Genomic DNA, 20,846 nt, shown 5'->3' with positions numbered 1-20,846 from the left:
TGGGCGACAGAGCGAGACTCTGTCTCGCTCTGTCGCCCAGGCTGGAGTGCAGTGACCGGATCTCAGCTCACTGCAAGCTCTGCCTCCCGGATTCATGCCATTCTCCTGCCTCAGCCTCCTGAGTAGCTGGGACTACAGGCGCCCGCCACCGTGCCCGGCTAATTTTTTGTATTTTTAGTAGAGACAGGGTTTCACTGTGGTCTGGATCTCCTGACCTTGTGATCCACCCGCCTCGGCCTCCCAAAGTGCTGGGATTACAAGCGTGAGCCACCACGCCCGGCCGAAGCTCTTTAATTATATTCCATTTCTCAGGTTTTGCTTTTGTTGTAGTCGTTTTTGGCGTCTTTATCATGAAATCTTTGCCCATGCCTGTGTCCCGAATAATATTGTCTAGGTTGCCTTCCAAGGTTTTTTATAGTTTTGGGTTTTACCTTTAAGTCTTTAATCCATCTTCAGTTAATTTTCATATAAGATGTAAGGAGGGGGTCCAGTTTCAGTGTTCTGCATATGGCTAGCCAGTTATCCCACACCATTTGTTGAAGAGGGAGTCTTTTCCCCATTTCTTGGTTTTGTTGACTTTGTCAAAGACCAGATAGTTCTAAGTGTGTGATCTTATTTCCAGACTCTCTTTTCAGTTCCATTGGTCTATATGTCTGTTTTTTTGTCCCAGCACCATGCTGTTTTGGTGTAGCCCTGTATTATAGCTTGAAGTCAGATAGCATGATGCCTCTAGCTATGTTCATTTTGCTTAGGATTGCTTTGGCTAGTCGGGCTCTTTTTTTGTTCCATATGAACTTTAAAATATATTTTCTAGTTCTGTGAAGAATGTCATTGGTAGTTTGATAAGAATAACCTTGAATGTGCACATTGTTTTGGGCAGTATAGCCATTTTAATGATATTGATTCTTCCTATCTATGAGCATGGAATCTTTTTCCATTTGTTTGAGTCACTCTGGATTCTCTGAGCAGTGTTTTGTAGTTCTCCCTGTAGAGATCTTTCACCTCCCTGGTTAGCTGTATTCTTAGGTATTTTACTCTTTTTGTGGCAGTTGTGAATGAGTTTGCCTTCCTGGTTTGGCTCTTGGCTTGACTGTTGTTGACATATTGGAATGCTAGTGATTTTTCTACATTGATTTTGTATCCTGAGACCTTACTGAAGTCATCAGCCTAAGGAGCTTTTGGGCCAAGGCTACAGGGTTTTCTAGATATGAGATCATGCCATCTGCAAACAGGGATAGTTTGACTTCCTCTCTTCCTATTTGGGTATGCTTTATTCATTCTTTGGCCTGATTGCTCTGGCCAGGACTTCCAATACTATGTTGAACAGAAGTGGTGAGAGAGGGCATCCTTGTCTTGTGCTGGTTTTCAAGGAGAATGCTTCAGCTTTTGCCCATTCAGTATGATGTACTAGAACTTTTTTAATTAAAAAGCTGCTCTTTCTGGCTGGGCGTGGTGCCTCACACCTGTAATCCCAGCACTTTGGGAGGCCGAGGCAGGCGGATCACCTGAGGTCAAGAGTTTGAGACCAGCCTGGCCAACATGGCAAAATGCTGTCTCTACTAAAAATATAAAAATCAGCTGGATGTGGTGGTGCACGCCTGTGATCCCAGCTACTTGGGAGGCTGAGACAGGAGAATCGCTTGAACCCGGGAAGCGGAGGTTGCAGTGAGCCGAGACCATGCCACTGCACTCCAGCCTGGGCGATACAGCAAGATACCATCTCAAAAAAAGAAGAAAAAGAAAAAGAAAAAGTATGTTTCTTTAAAGAGCCAACTCCCTGATTCTATTTAAAATGTCATTTTACTTTACTCACAAAAAAATTCTTGTCACATTGCTTCAAAAATATTACAGAAAGTAAAATATTTCATTTATATTAAGAAAAATAGCTAAAGCAAAATGACTACAAGCAGAATATATACTCATGTCATGTCACTCAAATGCTGAAAATCATTTTTGGCTCCCACTATTCTCTGAATAAAGTCTAAGTTCCTCAGCCTCTGACACAGGGACTTGTGCCATCTGCTCCCAGCCCTTCTAAGCACACTACTGTCCTGCCAAGAGTGATCCATGCAGTTTCTTGTACCACCATGAGCTTTAGCTCCTGTAATTCTCTCAGTTTAGAATATCTCTTACCCCTCCCCACATCCCACAGTCTCCACAAGTTTAACCTGCTGTCCTCCCAGGCCCAGTTTCAATGCACCTGAAGTCCTTCCTGGAGTATTTTCTCCTTCCTCTGAACCCCAAGAAATTTTGCCTTATATTGATCACTTCTGTTCCTTTGTGATCAATATTTGTATATAATGACTTACAGGTCCTCACCTGACGGCAAGCCCCCTGAGGATAAGATCCACGTCTAGTTCATCTCTAGCTTCCCTATAGGAATTGTAGGTGTTCAGTAAGTAGCTGGAGAGTGACAAATGGCTTTGCTATAACACAAGGGTATCCAATCTTTTGGCTTCCCTGGGCCACACTGGAAGAGGAAGAATTGTCTTGAGCCACACATAAAATACTCTAACACTAACAATGGCTGATGAGCTAAAAATAAAAATAAAATCACACACAAAAAAACTCATAATGTTTTAAGAAAGTTTACGAATTTGTGTTGGGCCAAATTCAAAGCCGTCCTGGGCCACATGTGGGCCCCAGGCTGTGGGTTGAGCAAGCTTGCTCTAACAGTTCATCTTCCACTTTAGTTCTCAATAGGGGCCAAATTTACTTTTCTGGAAAGTAGAGCATGGATGTATTTGAAAGTTTCTTTGGTGGGGCACGGTGGCTCACACCTGTAATCCCAGCACTTTGGGAGGCCAAGGTGAGTAGATCATGAGATCAGGAGATCGAGACCATCCTGGCCAACATGGTGAAACCCCATCTCTACTAAAAATACAAAAAAATTACCTGAGCATGGTGGCGCGTACCTGTAATCCCAGCTACTCAGGCTGAGGCAGGAGAATCACTTGAACCAAGAAGTCAGAGGTTGCAGTGAGCCAAGATTGCACCACCACTGTACTCCAGCCTGGCAACAGAGTGAGATTCTGTCTCAAAAAAGAAAAAAAAAGTTTATTTATAACATGCTATTAACATGTTTCTTTACTCTGTATTGTCTCACTCCAATCCCAGAATAGGCCTTTGAGTCGTAGTATCAGGTACAATTACCCAATTACATAGATGACCAAAAATTGTGAGCCTTTTTAATGTCATAGAGGACCAGAATCCAGTTTTGTTGACTTCAAACGCAGTGCTTCTCCAATGTCTTATTCACTGTGCTTAAATTTTCATGACAGGTATCTAAACATGTTAATTGCTTTTGAGTATGTACTTATAATAAATCATTCTCAGGGCATTTTGTAGAATACACACAATGTTCCAAGTCTGTAGTATTTTGTTTTTCCAACAAGCACTTGTTCAGCAAGTATTCAGCACTCAGCCAGCAGTGTTTCTTCCAGAGACAAGGGACAGCTGAGGATGAAGAAGAATCTATGGGACACCTACAATCTAATCCCTGTCTTCTAGGAACACCTAATCAAATCCTAGTGCAGTTGGCTGAGACATCATTGTGGTTATACTTTTAAGATACAGTATTTGTTAAGGAGACATGATTACCTAAAACCCTCCTTCTTATTTAAGAGGAAAACGTGCCTCCAGAAGACATCGAGAAGGTTGCAAATGGTGTACTTGACATTCACCTACCAATTCCATCCCAAAATCTAACCGATGAACTTGACAAAATACAGAAACTTATGCAACTCTGTGAGGATTACAGGTCAGAGGAAAACAGGCTAAATGAAGAAGCAGATGGAGCCCAAAAGCTTCTGGTGAAGGCCAAAGCAGCTGAGTAAGTACTGTATTCATTTTCTTATCTTGCTCTAACAGACCATCTGCTGAAAGGATATCTGGAAAGTATTTGCCTAGGGAGCTATAGCATTCAAATGAAATTACCTTCTGAGAGTTCAGTGTCCAAGTTGAGGGCTGAGCTCTCTTTGGAGATACCCCAAGAAGCTGGGTGACTGGGCGGCAGGGTTCAGAGATGCTTTCTTCCTGTTTTCTTAGACTCGAAATGCCTTTCCAGTGGCCTGATACCTTTTTATACCAATGCATAGCAATAAATGTTAAATACTCATTATATGCCAATATTTTAACAGGTGGTTGGAATATTGGTATAGATTTTTCTAAGTTTACTATACTAAGCAGTACTTTGAAATAAAAATCTTTTTAGGCCCGGCGAGGTGGCTCAAGCCTGTAATCCCAGCACTTTGGGAGGCTGAGACGGGCAGATCACGAGGTCAGGAGATCGAGACCAGCCTGGCTACCACGGTGAAACCCCGTCTCTACTAAAAAATACAAAAAACTAGCCGGGCGAGGTGGCGGGCCCCTGTAGTCCCAGCTACTCGGGAGGCTGAGGCAGGAGAATGGTGTAAACCCAGGAGGCGGAGCTTGCAGTGAGCTGAGATCCGGCCACTGCACTCCAGCCCAGGCGACAGAGCGAGACTCCGTCTCAAAAAAAAAAAAAAAAAAAAAAAAAAAAAAAAAAAAATCTTTTTAAAAAGTCTGATATTTCACTCCCTCAGTACATTCTCAGTAAAAAGATATGAAGTTGGTGCAAAAGTATTTGCAGGTTTTGCCATTGAAAGTAATGGCCAAAACCACAATTACTTTTGCACCAACCCAATGTAATGATGGGGAACAGAAGAAATGGACACTAGAGTTCCAGGAGTATTGCAAGATGAAAATGATATCTATGCTAGACAGAATTAACTAACTCTTGCCTTTTGTCCTATTGACTTAGCCAACCAAAAAAAAAAAAAAAGTCATGTTGATGTTTTTATGAGCATGGGGTGCTGTGGGTCAGGGTTACAGGATCAGTTAGGTGGTGGCCATCTCAACACCCCCCATCACTGAGATCTGACCCATTGTCACTGTCTCATCATCCACATGTACAAACGAAGTGCACCAGGTTCATCCAAAAGTCCAACCCCTTCCAGGTTTAATATTTAAAACCAGGAAGATTAACTGCACAGCAATTACTTAAGGATTAAGTAGGCAGGGCACGGTGGCTCACGCCTGTAATCCCAGCACTTTGGGAGGCCAAGGCGGGCTGATTACTTGAGATCGGGAGTTCAAGACCAGTCTGACCAACATGGAGAAACCCTGTCTCTACTAAGAATACAAAATCAGCTGGGCATGGTGGCACATGCCTATAATCTTAACTACTTGGGAGGCTGAGGAGGAGAATCGCTTGAACGGGGGAGGCGGAGTTTGCAGTGAGCGGAGATGGCGCCATTGCACTCCAGCCTGGGCAACAAGAGCAAAACTCTGTCTCAAAACAAACAAACAAAAAAAATCAAGTAGTCACACAGCAATTAAAAGTGATACTGATGGGTTGGGTGAAGTGGCTCACAACTGTAATCCCAGCATTTTGGGAGGCCGAGGCAGGTGGATCACTTGAGGCTAGGAGTTAGAGACCAGCCTGGCCAACATGGCAAAACCCTGACTCTACTAAAAATACAAAAATTAGCCAGTGTGGTGGCATGAGCCTGTAATCCCAGCTACTCGGGAGGCTGAGGCAGAGAATTGCTTGAACTTGAACCTGGGAGGCAGAGGCTGCAGTGAGCTGAGATCGCACCATTGCACTCTAGCCTGGGTGACAAGAGTGAGACACCATCTCAAAAAATTTAAAAAAGGTGATATAAGATATTTAATGACAGGCAGAGATTCTTATAGTTCAATGGTAATGCTTTTTAAAAAGCAGGTAACATCCAAACTGAACAGGAAGTTGAAAAACAAAAAGCAGGTAACAATTTATACATGAAAGAGGATCTGAATTATGAAAATAAAAAATTTTGCTACAATATCCTAACACTTTAAAAGATGGCAAGATTACTGGTATTTTTCCCCTTCTTACTTTTTTTTTCTTTTTTGGGTATTTTCTAAATTTGCTATAATAAGCAGTACACTGAAAATCTTTTTCTTTTTTTTTCTTTTGAGATAGGGTCTCATTCTGTCATCCAGGCTTTAGTTCTGTGGCACGATCTCAGCTCACTGCAACCTCCACCTCCCGAATTCAAGTGATTCTCATGCCTCAGCCTCCTGAGTAGCTGGGACTATAGGCATGCGCCACCACACCCAACTAATTTTTTGTATTCTTAGTAGAGATGGGGTTTCACTATATTGTCCAGGCTAGTCTCAAAGTCCTGGCTTCAAGCAATCTACCTGCCTCAGCCTCCCAAGGTGCTGAGATTACAGGCATGAGCCACCATGCCTGACCTGCAGTAGTAAATTAAAAATCTAAAGGAAAAAAAGAATATAATAAAAAGATAATGGTGGCAGGGAATAGAAAAACTGGACACTGGTACCCTAGGAATGTTACAAAAATGAAATGCTGTTGACAGTGAGATGATGAGATGATGAGGAAGGAAGGCTCCTGAAGTTTAGAAAGGGAAACAGATTACCACTAGGAGGAAAGGATGAGCTGGGTGATATAGGCAATATTTTGCAATTTAGCTAACTCTACTGTGGGCACACACATTTCTAATGATGCTTCTGCAAAGGTCTATCTGATATTTCACTCCCTCAGTACATTCTTCTCAAGGTGGTTTTGAGCCCACAGATCTAAGTATTTGGTGATTGTTGACTTGAGGTGAGTTCCTTTCTGCAGAAAGACTATATCACTTGAAATGCTTGTGATTTTAACCTCTGACTGGGCTTCTTAGTGGCTGGAATGTCAGTGAAGCTTAGCTAACTCTGAATAAACAAGCCTGAAAATGCAGGGCCTATAGTCCTCTCTTTGCTCTCTGTGGGGCCTCTTGACCCTCCCAACCCCCACTCCAATGGAGATTGAGAAAGTGTAGCTTACATTTAAGACATCAGGGAAACTGGAATTCACAGGATAGTTTTTATGTGCAAAGATTGGTAGTTACATCACCCCAAACCTCTCTACTTACGACAAATCAAAAGAAACAAGACCTGTATACTTAATTTCCATATTTAACAAAATCTGTGTCTACTGGGTATGAATATATACGTGTGTGGGGTTTTCTTTTGTTGGCATTTAAATATACCTATTTCTCAAAATGAAGACTTCAGCACTTTCTCTTGTTTAAGAGTAATTTAAATTTACTTAATAATTCAGTAAAGTATTTGGTTGAGTCAAGTGAACTCTCTCAAGGTGAAATAAGTGAATAATTGTGAATTTATCTAATCTGATATGTTAATATCTTACCTTAGGAAAGCAGCAAATGTTCTATTAAATCTTGACAAAACGTTGAACCAGTTGCAACAAGCTCAAATCACTCACGGACGGGCAACCTCTACCATTACACAGCTGACTGCCAATATAACAAAAATAAAAAAGAATGTGCTGCAGGTATTTGTCCTCTTTGAAACTAACCTGAAATAGGTTTTGAGGGTAGAAACATCACAGTACTTTTTACGTATGCCAATGCTATGCTTGCTTTACGAGTCTGATGGGATTATTATGAGGATAAAATAAGATTTGGGTAGTATCATGCATGTATTTAATGTTCTACAGAGCACTTCTCAGCATCGTCGTATTAATTGTGACCAATTCTGGGGTTGTACCAAAGCAGGTACTAATACCAGCTTGGAAATGTGGAAACTAAGACTCAGGAAGCTTAGGTGATTGCCTAAGGTCACACAGCTAATTAGTGGTAGATAAGAGGTCAGAGCATCTCCCTTCTGACACCAGGGAAAGGAATAGACTTTTTAAAAGCTCACAAACCAAAGAAATGAGAGTTAACTGTTGTAAGGTTCTTGTAATTAAATGTGCATGAAATCTCATCAGAGTATCCTAAAACTAAAAAAAAAAAAAATCTCATTCAAAAGGAATGCTCCATTTGGCCAGGCATGATTGCTCACACCTGTAATCCCAGCACTTTGGTAGGCTGAGACGAGTGTATCACCTGCGGTCAGGAGTTCAAGACTAGCCGGGCCAACATGGTGAAACCCCATCTCTACGAAACATACAAAAATTAGCCAGGCATGGTGGCGGGCACCTATAATCCCGGCTACTTGGAAGGCTGAGGCAGGAGAATCACTCTTCCTGGAGGTGGAGGTTGCAGTGAGCCGAGATTGCGCCACTGCACTCTAGTCTGGGCAACAGAGCAAGACTCTGTCTCAAAAACAACAACAAAAAGCAGAAAGCAACAGAACAGGAAGTAACACACCAGGAAATAAAGGGATTGGATAGGAAGAGGTTGCATATATAGGGTAGCAAAAAGGAAGGCCCCAGGATTTCCCCTTCTAGGCATATACTTAGAACAAGGGATAGCAAAACATGACCACAGGCTGTATTGTCTATGGCTCCTTTTGCACTACAATGACAGAGAGTTAAATATTTGGGATAGAGACTTTATAGTCCACAAAGTATAAAGCATTTACTAGCTGGCCCTTTACAGAAAAAGTTTGCAGGCTGCTGCTCTAGGCAAACCCCTACATATGCCCAAAGGTACAGGAAGGGACTTCCATTTCTAAAAATATGGTGAGCCAATATCCTAAGGAACCCTGGTAGTTGAAAAAACACATGAAAATATTAGATTGGCTATTTAGATTTTTTAATGCATAGCTGAATTAGTAAGAAACTTTTGATAGTCTCAGAGGCCAAAAATGACAGGAAAGCATGAATTCAGAGGTAATCAAGCACTAACTTGACAGCAGGCAGCAGGCATCTGCCAATCCCTGGAGCATTAAAGCTTTGGGTTTTAATGGTCACCATGTATGTAAGACAGAAAGCAAAGGCCACACAGGAAGCAACAAGATTCTTGCATAGAACTGGGACCCCAAATGGCAAAATCCTTAGTGAAATATTAAAATCTCTTTCTCTCTCTCTCTTTCTTTCTCTCTCTCTCTCTCTCTCTCACACACACACACACACACACACACACACACACACACACACAGAGCCAGAGCCAGTAGAAAAACTTGCCCCTGGGTTGGGTAGTAACATCTCCACTAAGCTTTGCTAACCACAATTTGTGGCTCCCATACAATTTGGGGGCTAGAATTTATACTACCTGAGTGGCCCTCAAAACCCTAGTATCATTTGAAGTAGCCCTGGGTTGGTAGTACTCCCACATGCCTGACAGAGGCAAACAAAAATCCCCTCCAAAGGAATGACCTTAAAACCTAGCCATCAAAAATTTCCCCCAAACATGTAAATACAAATTGCCTCTTTAAAATTTTTTTTTATTTTTTTGAGATGGAGTCTCACTCTGTCGCCCCAGCTGGAGTGCAGTGGCGTAATCTTGGTTCACTGCAACCTCCGCCTCCTGGGTTCAAGCAAGTTTCCTGCCTCAGCCTCCTGAATAGCTGGGATTACAGGCACATATTACCATGCCTGGCTAATTTTTATAATTTTAGAAGAGACAAGATTTCACCATGTTGGCCAGGCTGGTCTCGAACTCCTGACCTCAAGTGGTCCACCTGCCTTGGCCTCCCAAAGTGCTGGGAATACAGGCATGAGCCACTGTGCCCAGGCACAAACTACCTTTAAATGAGAGTCATCAGAAATAATGAACAACAAAATCAGGACACAAGAGACAGAGGATATTACCATTATTGGATACAGAATACAAAATAAGAATGTTTACTATGTTTAAGAAAATCTAAGAAAGTATGAAAGTATGACCTACAAACAAGAGACAAGGGCTAACAACCAGCTATATTTGAAAAATATTTAAATAGGATTTGATATGATCAATATAGACATTGAAATAAGAAACAGGCACAAAGTATTATTACTGTTTGTAAGGGGAAAAAATTAGAAGCCACTTGCACCAGCTGGAGAACAGAAAATATATTGTTGTATGTTCAAACAATGGAATGCTTTAAACTGGTAAAAATGAATGAACTAGAGCTATGTAGATTAGCTTAAATGACCTACATAAGCATATTTTTCATAACTTTTCATTTTAGAAAATCAACTTGCAGAAATATACATTTGTATAAGGTGAAAAAATTTAAATACTATATATTGTTAGGAATACTGCATAGGTTGTAGAAAAAAACCTACGGAGATACATGGAATGACAAAAATTAGATTCAAGACAGTGGTTGTCTTTGAGGGGAGAGAGAGAAGATATAATGGGGAGTGGTACGCTGAGGGCCTTAGTGCATTGTTAATGTTCTATTCTTAAACTGGCTGGTGGGTACATGGGTATTTGTTATATTTTTTATTTTTTATTGTTGTTGTTGTTGTTGAGACAAGGTATCTCCTTGTCGCCCAGGCTGGAGTGCAGTGGCACAATCATAGCTCACTGCATCCTCAACCTCCTGGGCTCAAGCAATCCTCCTGCCTCAGCCTCCTGAGTACTGGGACTACAGGCACGCACCCCACACCAGGCTAACGTTGTATATCTCAGACCTCTATCTGAAATATTTTAATATAACATTTTAAATACATGCAACAGAAAAAGTGAAGGCACTATTTTCTTTTCCTTTACACCCAGCATATTTTTCAAGGGGTTAATATATCATTTATCTTCTTGTTTGTTTCATAAAGAGATTGTCCCTTTCTGGTCTTTAAATCAACAACAGGCTGAAAATCAAACCAGGGAAATGAAGAATGAGCTGGAGTCAGCAAAGCAGCGATCAGGGCTGGAGGATGGACTTTCCCTGCTGCAGACCAAGTTGCAAAGGCATGAAGACCACGCTGTCAATGTGAAAGTTCAGGCTGAATCTGCCCAACACCAGGCTGGGAGTCTTGAAAAGGTCATTAGTTCTACCACTGCCACCAAGAGCAGAAAAACAGAGCTTCTTTGAAAGATAGTCCTTTAACCCCAGATTTTTGTGGCGTTTCTCAGCGTTTCCTTTGTGCTGGTCCATGACTCAATGGTATATCTTCGAGGGGATCCTGATACACAAAGGGTCTTCTGTCTGTAGATGGCAGAAGTCCCTGGCCAAATCGTGTTGGAGTGTTTCCCCGCCCCCATCTCTCTATCCTATTATTCTTAGTGGTATCCTGGTCAAACAGTCCATAAATCAAATTTGCCCTGAACTTCCAAACTTTCACAATTTATGTTGTTTGTCTGAATTGTATGTATTTGCCCTCTATTCTCATTCAGTCACACAACATATAAAGAAAACAATAAATGAAAGTCACCTGCCAAAGAAAATACATCAATTTACAAAAATCAGAATGAGTTAATTAAACGGTTGTGGAAAGTGGACCATTAATTTAGGTTGCTGAAAGAACCTATCAGTTCATTTTCCTAGCAAGAAATCTTTGGTTGGTTGCATTAATATAGTTGCCTAAACAAAAGAAAAATGTTAGTGTTTTTACAATTGTTCTATTCTCCTGCTGTTAATTCCTAACATGCTGGGTAAATTTTCCACTGAGAGGAATTGAGAACATTTTCTGTGGAACGGAGATTGAGAAAAGTTCTTTTTTTTTTTTTTTTTGAGACAGAGTCTTCAGAGTCTTGCTCTGTCACCAGACTGAAATGCAGTGGCTCAATCTCAGCTCACTGCAACCTCTGACTCCCTGGTTCAAGCGATTCTCCTGCCTTAGCCTCCTGAGTAACTGGGATTACAGCCATGCGCCACCACGCCCAGCTAATTTTTGTATTTTTAGTAGAGACGGGGTTTCACCATGTTAGCCACGATAGTCTTGATCTCCTGACCTCATGATCCGCCCACCTCGGCCTCCTAAAGTGCTGGGATTACAGGCGTGAGCAATCATACCCAGCCAAGAAAGGTACTTTCTACTCACCCTGTTCCCACTTCCATATTTCATTTCTGGCTCTGGCCTTTATTCATCTACTTAAGCTTCTAGGTTGTCAACACACAAGCTAACCCAAAGATTTCCATTCTATTCAAGGGAGGTCTCCATACTACACTTCTACTTCCCCACCTGCCTCCCTTCCTACCTCATTTCTCTCTCACCTTGTTGCCAACCAAATAACATATCCTTGCTGTTTTTAAATCTTCATCACTCACTCTGTCCTTCATTTTGCATGTACAACTGATTGACTGAACTGAACCAGAGATTTGTCAAGGATGGGATTGGGTCATTTCTGTCTTCCACATCCTACCTTAACATAGTGCAGAACAACCAGTTGGTGCCTCAGAAATACTTGCCTTAACACGCAATAACAATTGCTATTTTGAACAAAGAAGTTTTATTTTTAATAGAAGCTGAGATTTTTTTCAACCTGAAGAAACAAACATGCAAATAAAACTCTGCTGGAAATATCAGAGCGACTCAAGCATATTGACTGGATTAAGGTTTCCTCTGTATTCCTTCTATGAATGGTATTAGGAGAATCATCATGCATATAGGTACATGCTTTATACATATTTTCTCATGATGTGAGTGTTGCTTGTTACAGGAATTTGTTGAGCTGAAAAAACAATATGCTATGCTCCAGCGTAAGACAAGCACTACAGGACTAACAAAGGAAACATTAGGAAAAGTTAAACAGCTAAAAGATGCTGCAGAAAAATTGGCTGGAGATACAGAGGACAAGATAAGAAGAATAACAGGTATCTATTCTTTTATCCATCCTGCCAATTTGATGTTAACATCCTGGTACTCTACCTTACTAGTAGAATTTATACCAATGTCAGCTTACAGTTTTATCACATGGGTCTACTGAGGAGAAAGAAGTCGAAATTGGTCTTGGATTTGGGGCACTGTGAAGTTAACAAGCCTCTTGCATGGATTTTCCTAGAAAGGTTAATGAGCATCTGCCTTGCATTAGTCAAAACAAACTGAGATTTCCTTTGGTCACCTTGAAATGCCCTGTGTTGGCTGGGCACAGTGGCTCATACCTGTAATCCCAGCACTTTGGGAGCCCAAGGCGGGTGGATCACCTGAGGTCAGGAGTTCGATATCACCCTGGCCAACATAGTGAAACACCATTTCTACTAAAACTACAAAAATTAGCCGGGCATGGTGGTGGGCGCCTATAGTCTCAGCTACTCAGGAGGCTGAGGCAGGAGAATTGCTTGAACCTGGGAGGTGGAGGTTGTGGTGAGCCAAACGACGCCACTGCACTCCAGCCTGGGCAACAGAGTAAGACTCCATCTCCAAAAAAAAAAAAAAAAAAAAAGCTTTTTTTCTAACTTTGTTCTCAACTCAACTGGGGGTGAGATGTCTGAAGAGATTTTTGCTTGTCACCCTAGAAGGAACTACTAGCATGTAGTGGGTAGAGGGCAGGGATGTTGCTAAACATCCCACAATGCACAAGACAACTGCCTAAACAAACAGTTACCCTGCCCAGAATGTCAATAGTGCTGAGATTGAGAAACACAGTTCTAACCTATGTTGTTTATTTTTCCTGTCATGAAAGTAACTCTCCAAAAAAGTCAATATAATCTAGGGCACTAGGTCATCTAGCATATATCTTTGGATAGCAACCCAGAAAGAATCATATTCTGGACAAGGATTTTGATCTAAATGGACATTCTGATGCACACAAAGTGTTGTAAACATAGAATACAGGCTGGGTGCAGTGGCTCACACCTGTAATCCCAACACTTTGTGAGGCTGTGGCAGATGGACTGCTTGAGCCCAGGAGTTTGAGACCAGCCTGGCCAATATGGCAAAACTCTATCTCTACTAAAAATTAAAAACATTAGCCAGGCATGGTGGCATATGCCTGTAATCCCAGCTACTTGGGAGGCTGAGACAGGAGAATCACTTGAACCTGGGAGGTGGAGGTTGCAGTGAGCTGAGATCATGCCACTGCACTCCAGCCTGTGCAACAGAGAAAGACTCTGTCTCAAAACAAAATAAAACAAGAAACATAGAATACATACAATCAGAAAGCTACTCAGAATCTTTTTTTACACAATTGATATTTATGATTTTTGGGGGCAATCATCATGTCCTTGACTATCTCTAACCATCAAAAAATATCAGATGATGATTGTATAGTTATAATATACCCCTGGTTATATTTATTATCTTCCAAAACTTTAAAACTAGGAGTATAAGTAACTCTCAAAATATTAAAGTAACCAAAACTCCTCACTTATAAATGCCTCTTTTTTTTATTATCAAATGAGTCTTTGGTCTTACAACCACTTATATCATCACCATGACATGAAAAAACTGAAAATGGAACATTAGTATGGGCCAAAGTCAGGAAAAATACATACCAAACTGCTAACATTAGTTTTCTCTAGGGAGGCAGTGGGAGTGAAGAAGAAACCACTGCTTCTTGCACTTATATAATTGTTTTAAAAGCAGCAGGCTTGTCGGTAATTTTTTTCGTTTTTAAGTATTTTCGTTAAAATTTTGTTTTAACTATGAAACACTAAGAAACATTCAGAAAAAACAGATTTTTTTAACCTTGCATTCCGTAGACAATACCATGAAAGTCAGTTTTTTTAATCCTAGAACTTGGTCCTTACTATAGGAGCCAAAACATGGGGAGAATATTTCTGTCCTGTTTTTATGTCATATACAAATTGTTTCCACTGATCCCCATTGACCACAGCTTTTATAGTTCTTGAAATTAGATTGGAAGAGAAGTTGAAGCTACAGGGCTTCTCAGGGAGGTCTAAAATAAGGCATTCTCCTGCCTTTTCTCTTTTCCTTTTGAGGCTGTTTTCAGAACTCAGCAAGATAGAAAAATGAGACATTGATTTGGCTGTCTTCCCCATGCTGCCACTTGAGAAGGGGCTGAAGCACAAGGCTATGCCTGTTCCCCTCTGTTAGGAAGAGGAACCCCTGGATCCCAGTATGGAGTCCTTGGCACCAACAATGTTGAGAGAGTGGGGAATGGACTGCATTCTTCAGCCAGGGTCCTTCCACAGAACTTGGTGTCAGTCTGGGTCCCAGCAAGAAACGGAAAGCATACTTGGGCATAATTTTGGATAAAGTATTTAGAAGTGGAGTTGTCTCAGTCATTCATTCACTGCACAATAAATTACCCCAAAATGTAATGGCTTAAAATAACCACCATTTCTTTTTTTTCTTTAATACTTTATGTTCTAGGGTACATGTGTACAATGTGCAGGTTTGTTACATATGTATATGTGTGCCATGTTGGTGTGCTGCACCCATTAACTCATCATTTACATTAGGTATGTGTCCTAATGCTATCTCTCCCCCCTCCCCCCACCCCACGACAGGCCCCAGTGTGTGATGTTCCCCTTCCTGTGTCCAAGTGTTCTCATTGTTCAGTTCCCACCTATGAGTGACAACATGCAGTGTTTGGTTTTCTGTTCTTGTGATAGTTTGCTGAGAATGATGGTTTCCAGCTGCATCCATGTCCCTACAAAAGACATGAACTCATCCCTTTTTAGGGCTGCATAGTATTCCATGGTGTATATGTGCCACATTTTCTTAATCCAGTTTGTCATTGATGGACTTTTGGGTTGGTTCCAAGTCTTTGCTATTCTAAGAGTACCACAATAAACATACGTGTGCATGTGTCTTTATAGCAGCATGATTTATAATTCTTTGGGTATATACCCAGTAATGGGATGGCTGGGTCAAATGGTATTTCTAGTTCTAGATCCTTTAGGAATCGCCACACTGTCTTCCACAATGGTTGAACTAGTTTACAGTCCCACCAACAGTGTAAAAGTGTTCCTATTTCTCCACATCCTCTCCAGCACCAGTTGGTTCCTGACTTTTTCATGATCACCATTCTAACTGGTGTGAGATGGTATCTCATTGTGGTTTTGATTTGCATTTCTCTGATGGCCAGTGATGATGAGCATTTTTTCATGTGTCTGTTGGCTGCATAAATGTCTTTTGAGAAGTGTCTGTTCATATCCTTTGCCCACTTTTTGATGGGGTTGTTTGTTTTTTTCTTATAAATTTGTTTGAGTTCTTTGTAGGTTCTGGATATTAGCCCTTTGTCAGATGAGTAGATTGCAAAAATTTTCTGCCATTCTGTAGGTTGCCTGTTCACTCTGATGGTAGTTTCTTTTGCTGTGCAGAAGCTCTTTAGTTTAATTAGATTCCATTTGTCAATTTTGGCTTTTGTTGCCGTTGATTTTGGTGTTTTAGACATGAAGTCCTTGCCCATGCCTATGTCCTGAATGGTATTGCCTAGGTTTTCTTCTAGGGTTTTTATGGATTTAGGTCTAACATTTAATTCTCTAATCCATCTTGAATTAATTTTTGTATAAGGTATAAGGAAGGGATCCAGTTTCAGCTTTCTACTTATGGCTAGCTAGTTTTTCCAGCACCATTTATTAAATAGGGAATCCTTTCCCCATTTCTTGTCTTTGTCAGGTTTGTCAAGGATCAGATGGTTGTAGATGTGTGGTATTATTTCTGAGGGCTCTGTTCTGCCCCATTGGTCTATATCTCTGTTTTGGTACCAGTACCATGCTGTTTTGGTTACTGTAGCCTTGCAGTATAGTTTGAAGTCAGGTAGCGTGATGCCTCCAGCTTTGTTCTTTTGGTTTAGGATTGTCTTGGCAATGTGGGCTCTTTTTTGGTTCCATATGAACTTTAAAGTAGTTTTTTCCAATTCTGTGGAGAAAGTCAGTGGTAGCTTGATGGGGATGGCATTGAATATATAAATTACTTTGGGCAGTATGGCCATTTTCACTATATTGATTCTTCCTATCCATGAGCATGAAATGTTCTTCCATTTGTTTGTGTCCTCTTTTATTTCATTGAGCAGTGGCTTGTAGTTCTCCTTGAAGAGGTCCTTCACATCCCTTATAAGTTGGATTCCTAGGTATTTTATTCTATTTGAAGCAATTGTGAATGGAAGTTCATTCCTGATTTGGCTCTCTGCTTGTCTGTTACTGGTGTATAAGAATGCTTGTGATTTTTGCACATTGACTTTGTATCCTGAGACTTTGCTGAAGTTGCTTATCAGCTTAAGGAGATTTTGGGCTGGGATGATGGGGTTTTCTAAATATACAATCATGTCATCTGCAAACAGGGACAATCTGACTTCCTCTTTTCCTAATTGAATACCCTTTATTTCTTTCTCTTGCCTGATTGCCCTAGCCAGAACTTCCAACACTATGTTGAATAGGAGTGATGAGAGAGGGCATCCCTGTCTTGTGCCAGTTTTCATAGGGAATGCTTCCAGTTTTTGCCCATTCAGTATGATATTGGCTGTGGATTTGTCATAAATAGCTCTTACTATTTTGAGATACGTTCCATCAATACCGAATTTATGGAGAGTTTTTAGCATGAAGCGCTGTTGAATTTTGTCAAAGGCTTTTTCTGCATCTATGGAGATTATCATGTGGTTTTTGTCTTTGGTTCTGTTTATATGCTGGATTATGTTTATTGATTTGCATATGTTGAACCAGCCTTGCATCCCCGGGATGAAGCCCATTTGATCATGGTGGATAAGCTTTTTCATGTGCTGCTGGATTCGGTTTGCCAGTATTTTATTGAGGATTTTTGCATCGATGTTCATCAGAGATATTGGTCTAAAATTCTCTTTTTTGTTGTGTCTCTGCCAGGCTTTGGTATCAGGATGATGTTGGCCTCATAAAATGAATTAGGGAGGATTCCCTCTTTTTCTATTCATGGGAATAGTTTCAGAAGGAATGGTACCAGCTCCTCTTTGTACCTCTGGTAGAATTCGGCTGTGAATACATCTGGTCCTGGACTTTTTTTGGAATAACCACCATTTCTTACTTTTCTGTGGGTTGTCTGGATGGTTCTTTGGCAGGTCTCACCTGGGTTTCTCAAGCAGCTGCATTCAGCTGATGGCCTGTTAAGGGCCAGGTGTGGCTAAGATGCTGGCACTCTCTCTACGTGGTCTGTTATCCCAGGCTGCTTTACAGCATGATTGTTTCAGGGCACCACAAGAGTAAGAAGAGAGGATGAAAGGTTCTTGAGGTCTTGCACCATCAGTTCTTCCACGTTCTATTGGTCAAAACAACTTACAAAGCCAGCCCAGATTCGGGGGCGTGGGAGTAGGAACAGGGTAAGTAGATTCTACTTCTTGATGGGGAGAACTACAAAGAATGCGCAAGAATGAAGGGAACCCACTGAGGCTGTGGAGGTACTTGGTGACTAGCAGCAGTGAGAAGGCATTAGCCTGTCTATATCTGAAGGGGCCAGGGAAACAGAGACGTTACCAGAGCCCTGTGAACACCAGAGTGTTAGCAAAGAGGCCACCCCACAGGAGCCTGAGGGATGGAAGAACTGCCCACACCTCTGTGCTGAACTGGGATGGAGACTGCTCACCCTCCCATCCTCTGACCATTTGTTGGCACTGTCCATTGGCCATGTGTGAATGAAAGCCAGAGGTCAAGAGAGCCAAGTGCTGTCATCCAGGAAGGGTAACTTTCCAGAACATAGATGAGGATGACGAATGGGTCTGGTGTAACCAGCTCGATATTAACTTTCCTGGTGCAAACAGAGGCCTTTACTTTTCCTTTAGTTCAAATATGGTTTCAACATCGAATCCCCTTTTCAATCCCAAATGACCTATATTTGAAAGTTTCGGCCAGGTGAGGTGGCTCATGCCTGTAATCCCAGCACTTTGGGAGGCCGAGGTGAGTGGATCACCTGAGGTCGGGAGTTCAAGACCAGCCTGACCAACATGGAGAAACCCCATCTCTACTAAAAGTACAAAATTAGCCAGGTGTGGTGGCATATGCCTGTAATCCCAACTACTCAGGAGGCTGAGGCAGGAGAATCACTTGAACCCGGGAGGCGGAGGTTGCCGTGAGCTGAGATCATGCCATTGCACTCCAGCCTGGGCAACAGGAGCAAAACTCTGTCAAAAAAAAAAGAAAGAAAGAGAGAGAGAGAGAGAAAGGAAGGACAAAGAAGGGAAAGGAAGGAGGGAGGAAGGGAGGGAGGGAGGAAGGAAGGAAGGAAGGAAGGAAGGAAGGAAGGAAGGAAGGAAGGAAGGAAGGAAGGCAGGCATCTAGTGACAGAATACTCACCACCTTCCACAGCAGCTCGTTTGTCTTTGAGCAGCCATGACTCCTAGAGAGTTTTTTATATTTAGACAAAATCTTCCTTCACGGAGCTTTACCTGCTAGTTTCCATTTTATTTCCTCAGGATGACAGAGAACACATTTACTCTGCTTTCCTAGGTTAGTCTTTCAGATACTTGAAAACAGCCACGGCACATGCCCTGAATCTGCCTTCCTTATGTGAAACATCACCAGTTAATTCAATGTTTGTTTACAGGACAGTTTTAAGTATCTTCAGCAATCTGATTCTTTTTTCTAAACACATGTTAGTTTGACAATTACTCCAAACCAACTTGGTATTCATGTGTGATCTGACCAAGTGAAGTGAGACATTTACCTTCCCTCTTTTAGAAGTTTTGCAAAAACTCTAATGTCAGAGTTTCTTTGCAAAATGCTGCCTCACATTATTAACTGTAGCTGTCTGTGCATCTTGTATCCACTAATATAGGCTCCTTATTAAGGTTTACTAGAATTTCCAGATATTTGTTGAATGAAGAATATATAAATGAATGTATAGATGGACGGATGGACAGATGGACGGATGGATGGGTGGATGGATGGATCAATGGATGGGTCGATGGATCAATGGATTGATGGATGGATAGGAGTGAAGCCAAGAAAGGCATCACTTAGCTGTTACTGTTTGGGGACTTCAGTATCAGCAGGGAAGAAGAATGTACACATGAAAGTCAGTCTTTTTTTCTGAAAGATTGGAAAACACTAAAGTAAAGAACATGTTTTAAAATGAAGCTAAAATAATAAGAACAAACCTTTGGAAATATAGCACTTCAGCAAGTCCCATCAAGGATGTTATCTGTCTTTTCATTTCTAATGAATTCTAAGCAACTACAGCCTCACATTGATAAATGCCTTTAGATATAAAAGTTTTTAGACAAAAATGTCAGTTTGCTCTAATTTAAATGAAAACCTTGAGAAGCCTGATGAAAATAGATGTTTTATCCATTGACTCCAAACAGAAAACTAAATATATATTTGAGAGGCGCGCAAATCCCTGTGTTTGGTATAATGTGGATATCCAGGAGGAATCTATCAAATGGAAATGTATCATTTCTTTCGTTTTCTACTTTCAGATTTAGAAAGGAAAATCCAAGATTTGAATCTAAGTAGACAAGCAAAAGCTGATCAACTGAGAATATTGGAAGATCAAGTTGTTGCCATTAAAAATGAAATCGTTGAACAAGAAAAAAAATATGCTACGTGCTATAGCTAGGCAGAGTTAAAGTGCAAAAGCTTGTGCCTTTGTTTCTGGTTTCTGATGTACAAGCCCATGGGGCTGTTGAACCTGTGAAATACTGACAATGTCTTCTACCTTCCTTCCCCACACCCCATCCTTATTACACACCTGCTCAGTGTGGTTGGAGGTTGAAATGTCACCAGGAAAATGCCACTTCATAATTGAAAGGGGAAAGTAATGAGATTGTCTCTGGTTTCAGAAACCTTTCCTCTTGCCTTCCTTTCTCTTTCCTAACTTAAAAATAACAGGTTCCATATAACAAGTAGAAATTTTAGTAAGTACTCTACTTACTAATAATCATTTCAGTCAAATAAACCTAAACATTAAATAAATATCTCCAATACTAGGATGGAATACATATGGATGGCATATACTAGATTGTCCTATATTTTATGTTTATTTGGATTTACTTTTATTTGTAAAATTATTCTTTTGTGAATAAACTGCATAGAATTCAAAAGGTAACTTGCTTTTATACCTACTTTCCTACACACTCATTCTCAACCAGAGAATTCTGTTTTCCCCAAATGGCACTGGAACAATATTCAAAAAGATAAATATTGAACTACTTCTCCTCATTTATCTGTGGACATTTTTGCTGTAAAATGTGTTGCTTATTTTTAAAAGACTAGCAATCATGTTCTTATTGTTTAGTATAAAAGGTCATATTGTCTCATTTCAAAATGAGTCTGATTTCACACTAACTTTTTTT

The 20,846-nt window shown here is 40.9% G+C and overlaps 1 protein-coding gene across 2 annotated transcripts in view; it reads left to right on the top strand.

Annotated features, from left to right (window-relative positions):
• LAMB4 (laminin subunit beta 4) overlaps positions 1-20,594 on the top strand; it is a 110,498-nt gene extending 89,904 nt beyond the window's left edge. For both annotated transcript variants that reach the window (XM_023183105.1, XM_023183104.2), the window contains exons 30-34: positions 3,625-3,832; positions 7,222-7,360; positions 10,549-10,722; positions 12,342-12,495; positions 19,971-20,594. In XM_023183105.1, coding sequence (XP_023038873.1) covers positions 3,625-3,832; positions 7,222-7,360; positions 10,549-10,722; positions 12,342-12,495; positions 19,971-20,110 — 815 coding nt within the window. In that variant the 3' untranslated portion in view covers positions 20,111-20,594. The remainder of the gene's footprint in view (positions 1-3,624; positions 3,833-7,221; positions 7,361-10,548; positions 10,723-12,341; positions 12,496-19,970) is intronic.
• The last annotated feature ends 252 nt before the right edge of the window (positions 20,595-20,846 follow it).

The sequence above is a fragment of the Piliocolobus tephrosceles genome, chromosome 8 (assembly GCF_002776525.5).
Source record: "Piliocolobus tephrosceles isolate RC106 chromosome 8, ASM277652v3, whole genome shotgun sequence".
In the NCBI taxonomy this organism is placed as follows: domain Eukaryota; kingdom Metazoa; phylum Chordata; class Mammalia; order Primates; family Cercopithecidae; genus Piliocolobus; species Piliocolobus tephrosceles.
The sequence above is the reverse complement of the archived record's forward strand: the minus strand, read 5'-3'. Positions and strand labels throughout refer to the sequence as shown.